Here is an 8170-nt window from a genome sequence, read left to right as displayed (position 1 = left end):
AGAAGGTGCTTCAACAAAGTACTGAGTAAAGGGTCTGAATACTTATGTAAATGTGATATTTCAGGGTAAAAAATAATAATACATGTGCTGTACTGTTTTTGCTTTGTCATTATGGGGTATTGTGTGTAGATTGATGAGGGGGGAAACTATTTAATCAATTTTAACATAACAAAATATGGAAAAAGTGAAGGGGTCTGAATACTTTCCGAATGCACTGCAATGTGATGAGTCTAAAGAGAGTGCAAAGGTGGGTCAATGCGCAGTTAACCAAACAGCGAGCTGGACTAACTATTTAGCAGTTGTATGACTTGGGGGTAGATGTTCAGGGTCCAATAGCCTGGATAGTGAGTTGATTCCGCATAGTTAAAGTTCCACAATAAGAGCTATGACGCTAATATTTGTGTAAACTCTTCACGGTTGTGTTCTGTGTGGGTGTCACTGAGTAGACTGATTTATATCCGTTTGCAGCACTTTCAATGAGAGACTTTTATTTTGAAGGCAAACCGACAATTCCACTTGTGTGGCTAATCGTTAGTGTCTAGCTTCACATAGGTGAAGCAACTGAACCAACAACACCGACATGACGCATGGTGGTGAAATATGTAAAAAACAAATACTTCATACCGTAAATGGTAAAAGTAAATAACGAAACAAAGGGAGGCATCGGAAAACAACTTCGTCTTTCCCATACAGGCTTTTTCTATACGAGTGGTTTTGCTCTTCATCTGTGAATACGGATAGTAGGGGCAACATTTCGCAATCTATTTTGCATACAGTTGAGTGCGCACACTAGACTGGAACCCTTTTCCTTGTTTAACATAATAACATGAATATTACATAATTTATTTTAGCTTTTTATTTGAACTTTATACGGCGTACATTTCTAAGGTGTTTTGTGAAACCTTTATTCGCGCCGACGTCTGCGCTACATTCGAGTGAAACCAACGGGGAATAACATAAAACACGGAATACAATGACTATGTCCGTCCCGGAGAGGAATTCAGGGTCCGAGGGGAAGGAGGAGGAGAGTGAAGATGAGAGTGAAATCCTCGAAGAAAGCCCATGCGGTCGCTGGCAAAAGCGAAAGGAGCAGGTTGGTTTATCTATTTGGTTACGCCGGTGAATCAACTGCTGCAGGCATTTCCATTGCTGCCTTGTAGGCTACACATATTAACAGCTAAAGAGACAAGAAAAAAACATCAGTCCGTATGGAACATGAGACGTCTGCTAGGCCTATCCGTCGTAATGTATCTAATAACCTATTATTGGGGGTTGGATGGTGGTGCCTGGATGTCTGTATTGTTGTAGCAGCAGCAGGTGCAACCCCTACAGTAGTCTTTAAACCGCTCCTCAGTTCTATTCTTTAACAGAAAAGGGCGTGGGCCCTTATCAAATTAATAGCATGGAACACACAATTATTGTGGAGTGATGGACTACTTATTGAACCGAGCCCTCATATCATTAAGAGCTTATACTGGCAATGGTTTGACAATTATTATATTTTTTCCAAATTATCTGTGTTGGATCTATGATTTTTAGACTATTAAGAAATTGCACTTGCTGTATTATACAGTAATAAAATTGTATGAATATGATATTTAGCCACATTGCAGATACAATCTGCCTCACTAATGATAAGGGCAACACAGAGGCTGACCACAATGGTGTGCCCAATATGGTTAATACAATACAATGTAGTTCATCAGACCTGTCTGGAAGACAGTTAGAAAAACCAACTCCATCATCAACAACTGCATCAGAACAGAATGGCCCTGCCTAGTGAGTAGCAAGTGCCGCTTCTATAGTTCTAGAGAAGATAAGGCTTCAGCATTGAAACTGAAGGTTATCTCTGTGGAACACCCGTAGCTTCCACCGTGCTTCCCACAACTGCCTGACCTCCCTCCTATCTCTCTCCAACACAGCGTACTTCACATGACAGACACGGTTGGCCAACAACGCTCACATACACACACCACCTCCCACCGTCGCTCCCAGTGTTTTTCCACTCATTGATTACACATCAGTGTGTTTGCTGGTTTCTGGGTCACTTTGTCTGTCATACATTACCATAAACCCGCCAGTGACACTCTTACGATGTTCTCATTTCAAAATGGTACTAATGCTTCTAGGAGAGGGAGGGCACATCGATAGGATGCAACAATTCATGAATGAGACTTTCATTCATGTGTAGCATGTAGCATCTCAACTTTTACTGGGAGATTCCAGCGTTATGGACATTACATTTGCATGCAAAATCACAATTTTAATGTCTCACAGAATAGAAAAACTAAATATAGATGTGTGTGTCTATAGTACCCCCAAAAACTGAACTTCTAAATATTGGCATGTATGCGAAATAAAGATATGGATTGTACATGAAATGGACAAGCTTTTTGGGGAGACTGAACATATTAGCAAAAGTCTGTGAGTTTGTAAGTCTGTGCAAAGCTGTCATCAAGGCAAAGGGTGGCTATTTGAAGAATCTCAAATATATGTTGATTTGTTTAACACTTTTTTGGATACTACATGATTCCGTATGTGTTATTTCATAGTTTTGAGGTCTTCACTATTATTCTACAATGTAGAACATTTTAAAATAAAGAAAAACCCTTGAATGTGTTCTGAAACTTTTGACCGGTAGTGTATATAACAAATAACCTTTACCAGTTGAATGTAGACACAAATATGAGATGTTTTTGTATCAACTTTTTTCTGAAATATTGTAACAAAATATGTAAATTAGACTATGCATGTGCCTTTACTGCCGATCCACTTTTCTGGACACTGAATGAAGTCAGTATATTTTGGGAGGCTTTTCATTTACAATATACACTCCAGGACTATTTATCATTCACAGTTGTAAATATGTATATATTATTATTTCATTTTGTATTAATGTTTCATTCACACCTGCACTGTATTTCACCATACACTGCAACTACATCTGCGACCCTGTGCGTGTGACTTAATAAACACCATCTATTCACAGATTGTTGATAAATACTCTTCTCATCTTTCTATCTAAAAAACAGTACTGCCATGTATGGCACATGCATTTCAGCATATATTTTCCAAGAGAATCTTAGCTAGAACACATGATTTTAGAGATATCAACAATTGCTTCAGGAAAAGCCTGAAGAATACTTCTCAGACCAAAATTCTGTCGATGCGCAAGCTGCTGAAGCTAAGACACGATACATCAAAATCCATCACATCCACAACCTTTATGGATGTTACGCATATCGTAACGCTGAACAAGGATACTGACAATGAAAAGAGAGAAACCAATTATAGACCATATAAAACCTTGCTGAAAGTTGGCTTTACAGAGGAAGTTTCAAGATGATCCAATGTAAAATCAAATCAAAGTTTTTTGGTCGCGTTCATAGATTTGCAGATGTTTTCGCAGGTGCAGCAAAATGCTTGTGTTTCTAGCTCCGACAGTGCAGTAATACCGATCAATACAAACTCAAAACAATATACACACATAATCCAGAACAATAAGGTGCACGGTGAGGTTTAAGGTGTAACATGTAAGGTGATTGTTTTACAAAAACCTTTCCTAAAAAACCTTATGGATGTTACATTGCCTGTCCCAGTCACCCCCATTCTTTACAAGATAGCAGAACATGCAAACAAAACTCAAGACCCTTCAATTTGGTCTGTATTGCTTCATAACATCTCATCGTCATATCTAACACCGTGGAACAGCTGTGAGACCCTTTCTAAAAGCCATGAAATTTGGTTGTCTGATAATCCTTTTTTGAGACTTGGCCTCCCACTCTGTAATTGTCCAACCAAATTAATGCAATTTCCTAATTAAACTGGTCAAATAAAGCCTGAACTCCAACATACACTGAGTATACCAAACATTAGGAACACCTTCCTAATATTGAGTTGTCCCCCCCCCCCCTCCCCCTTTGCGCTTAGAACAGCCTCAATTCATTGGGGCATGGACTCTACAAGGTGTCAAAAGTGTTCTTCAAGGATGCTGGCCAGTGTTGACTCCAATGCTTCCCACAGAGTTGTGTCAAGTTGGCTGGATGTCCTTTGGGTGGTGGACCGTTCTTGATACACAGGGGAAATTGTTGAGTGTGAAAAACCCAGCAGCGTTGCAGTTCTTGACACAAACCGACACCTACCCATTCAAAGGCACTTAAATCTTTTGTCTTTTACATTCAACCTCTAAATGGCACACATACAGTGTGTAAACCTTAAGAACGTGGTTTCACTTGGAAATGACTAACTTTATCTGTACATGCTCAGGTTGACCTTTCCATGGAATCACGCTATTACCTTTACCGTTGACTGCTTCTCTAATATGTATGAATGATGATTGGCCTATTACATGGTTATAATACAGAACACTTATCAAGCTACATGATGAGTGCTTTTGTTCTATTGTGTGATTTTTTTTATGAGCTCGAGCTGAATCATAAATTATAGGACAATGAGCTCATTGATACAATAAAAAAACTGGACTGTTTTGAGTAAGTGCTCAGTGCTATCCACTGAGTCACATTGTTTAGAGTCACATTGCTATCCACGGAGTCACATTGTTTAGAATTCCTGTTGCACCATTCTGCAGCCCTAGGTGTGTCCAGGCTGGCAGCATACTGAGTGCATTTAGATGGTCAATAAAGAAGTCAATAGGGGAAAGGTTAGTCTGGCTGGACACACATCTTTCTATTCCAGCACATGGTATTATTGTTGTCTTTACTCATGGTGAACCAAATGCTTATAAGAGTTTGTTTCTGTCCTAAGCAGAACAAGCTATAGGCAATGTTAAGTATATTGGTTTTATATCCTTAGGAGTTAGTTGGCCAATATTACTCCTCAGACCTTATCAGACAGTGGTTTGATTGCTTTCAGAGACAGACTAGGTAAGCAGGGCTCCAGAGGTTGAAATACTAGCCAAAGGAAGACATTTTCTGTCATCAATTACATCCGATATCCATGTGTTGTTTTCCATTGACATCCATGTGAAAGGCAGAACAAGACGTTAAGCCGAAGCCTTTGTCATGTGTCTCAAGCAGGCAGAAATAATTTGGTGTCTGTCAGAAGCCAGATCAATCCTGCTTGTTGGAGTGACTGATTAGGTTAAACCTACCCTGCCCCTTCACCTAGACATGGGAAGAAATCAATGTGGGCATTAGGAAGACAGTAATTCTGTGGCAGGCAGAGACACGCTTTTGATGTAATCTATTTTACATTTACATTTGAGTCATTTAGTAGACGCTCTTATGCAGAGCGACTTACAGTTAGTGAATTCATCTGAAGATAGCTAGGTGGGACAACCACATATCACGGGGGGATTATTTAAGATACTTTTTTGAAGAGGTAGGGTTTCAGATGTTTTCTGAAGATGGGCCGGGACTTTGCTTTCTTATCTTCAGCGGGAAGCTGGTTCCACCATGGGGTGCCAGGACTGAGAAGAGCTTGGACTGGGCTGAGCGGGAACTGCCCTCCCGTAGGGGTGAGAGAGTCAAAAGACCAGAGGTGGCAGAGCGGAGTTCTCGGGTTGGGATGTAGGGTTTGAGCATAGCCTGAAGGTAGGGAGGGGCAGTTCCTCTTGTTGCTCTGTAGGCAAGTACTATGGTGTTGTAGTGGATGCGAGCTTCAACTGGAAGCCAGTGGAGTGTGTGGAGGAGCGGGGTGATATGGGAGAACTTGGTAAGGTTGAACACCAGGCGGGCTGCAGCGTTCTGGATAAGTTGTAGGGGTTTGACGGCACAAGCGGGGAGCCCAGCCAACAGTGAGTTGCAGTAGTCCAGACGGGAGAAGACAAATGCCTGGATTAGGACCTGCGCCACGTCCTGTGTGAGGTAGGGTCGTACTCTAAGAGTGTTGTAGAGCATGAACCTGCAGGAGCGAGTCACTGCTTTGATGTTTGCAGAGAACGACAGGGTGTTGTCCAGGGTCACGCCAATGTTCTTTGCACTCTGGGAGGGGGACACTGTGGAGTTGTCAACCGTGACGGAGAGGTCTTGGAGTGGGCAGGCCTTCCCCGGGAGGAAGAGCAGCTCAGTCTTGTCGAGGTTGAGCTTGAGGTGGTGGGCCGACATCCAAGCTGAGATATCTGCCAGGCACACAGAGATGCGTGTCGCCACCTGGAGAAAGTAGTTAAGTGCCATCCGCATAGCAATGATAGGCAAGACCATGTGAGGATATGATGGAGCGGAATGACTTGGTGTATAGAGAGAAGAGGAGAGGGCCTAGAACCGAGCCCTGGGGGACACCAGTAGTGAGAGTACGTGGTGCAGACACAGATCCTCTCTACATCACCTGGTCAGAGCGGCCTGCCAGGTAGGATGCAATCCAAGAGTGTGCAGAGCCTGAGACGCCCAGCCCTGAAAGGGTGGAGAGGATCTTATGGTTCACGGTGTCCACTGCAGCGGATAGATCTAGGAGGATGAGAACAAAGGAGAGAGAGTCAGCTTTGACAGTGCGGAGAGCCTCTGTGACACAGAGTAGAGGACTCTCGGTTGAGTGACCCATCTTGAAGCCTGACTGGTTAGGGTCAAAAATATTGTTATGAGCGAGATAGCAAGAGAGTTGGTCAGAGACAGCACAATCAAGTGTTTTGGAAAGATAATAAAGAAGGGATACTGGTCTGTAGTTTTTGACGTCAGACGAGTCTAGTGTTGGTTTCTTGAGGGGAGCGACTCGGACCATTTTGAAGTCAGACGGGACGCAGCCAGTGATCGGGGATGAGTTGATGAGGGAAGTGAGGAATGGGAGAAGGTCTCTAGAGATGGTCTGGAGAAGGGATGAGGGGATGGAGTCGAGCGGGCAAGTTGTCAGGCGGCCGGTCCTCACTAGTCGCAGGATTTCATATGGATAGAGAGGGGAGAAAGAGGTCAAGACGTAGGGTAGTTCTGTGTGATGGGGATAGGCTGAGTGAACGAGGAGCAGATTTATACTAAGTTGGCTCATGTTGGTTTTTCCAGGCCTTGTTTCATCTTTGTCAATTGTGTGTCATGTTTTTATTAGCAATCGCTGTCAATTTATACATCATTGCAAAACCCCTAGCTAGCAGTGACTAGCCTGGTCCCAGGTCTGTTTGTGTTATCTTACTTTGCCAACTCCTTGTCACTCATTGTCATGCCAAACACGACAATTCCATAAAGAGTTGGCAAGAAAGCAGAAACAGACTGGCACCCAGGCTAAGTAGTCGCCAACTCGGCTACTTGATTTCAAAGCTTTCTAGTGCACTGCTTATTTGGGGCAATCTTAGTGTCTGGTTTGGGTGTTTGTGCAGCCCTTACAGGAGGACAGCCAGATGGACCTCAGAAAGCATGACAAAAGCAATGTGTTGAGTCATCACAAATTTCCATCCCTTTTTAAGATCAAACACGAATAGGCATTTGAAATAATTTCACTATTCAAATAATCTCATGAATGTTTTGAAAAACAGTTGAAATACATGTATTTTTTGGTAACTTCTGTTTAAACTTAGACAATTACTTGCTGCACAGCCTGCGCGACTCTGGAGAGATATGTGTGCGGGTGATGGGCAGGGGCTGGTGTGTATGACACGGGAGGGAGTGGAGAGAGAAAGTAGCCACTGATTCCCGCTATTTAGACAAACTTGTAAATACCATACGTTACCTGTCATCCCATCTGACAGTGCCGGTCTTTACTGGATCAAATTAATGTAAAGAAGCTAGCTAAGATAGCCAGCTAGTTGAGGCTATTTTGCTGTGCTCCCTATCCTTGTCTACAACAACTCCATTCAGATTAAACAACAGTCTACCTGTCAGTTGCTCATTGTAGCCTACTCCTTCACTTTTAGCTAACTTAATTACGTAATTTGATTTACATTTTTCATTGATTAGAGATCTCCCACTTCACGTTGCTACACATGGGGACTCTGACTATAGTGCGCACCACTTTTATTGGCAGAAAATAACAATCTACAAGCATGAAACGTGTGTACATCATTAAAAACTACATTCAAAAGTTTGTCGTTTTATGAAATTAAGAATTTCAAATGTAATGCTGTGGTATATCCTTGTGTGTAGCAATGCCACATAGATCATTTTATTTAATTGAGACAAAGCCCCCCCCCCCTCTCAAAAATGAATACTCTTGCCCATCCTTGGTTTCTTATCATCCTATTCGGAAGGAGTGTACATTCCATTCCATGCCCTTTGGAGTTCTATTCTTC

The 8170-nt window shown here is 42.3% G+C and overlaps 1 protein-coding gene across 1 annotated transcript in view; it reads left to right on the top strand.

Annotated features, from left to right (window-relative positions):
• Positions 1-534: 534 nt before the first annotated feature.
• Positions 535-8170, top strand: part of LOC139531917 (nuclear receptor-binding protein 2-like) — a 49225-nt gene continuing 41589 nt past the window's right edge. Inside the window, exon 1 of the mRNA XM_071328888.1 lies at positions 535-1093. Within this exon, the coding sequence (XP_071184989.1) occupies positions 974-1093 (120 nt within the window). The 5' untranslated portion in view covers positions 535-973. The remainder of the gene's footprint in view (positions 1094-8170) is intronic.

The sequence above is a fragment of the Salvelinus alpinus genome, chromosome 10 (genome assembly GCF_045679555.1).
Source record: "Salvelinus alpinus chromosome 10, SLU_Salpinus.1, whole genome shotgun sequence".
Taxonomy (NCBI): domain Eukaryota; kingdom Metazoa; phylum Chordata; class Actinopteri; order Salmoniformes; family Salmonidae; genus Salvelinus; species Salvelinus alpinus.
The sequence above is the reverse complement of the archived record's forward strand: the minus strand, read 5'-3'. Positions and strand labels throughout refer to the sequence as shown.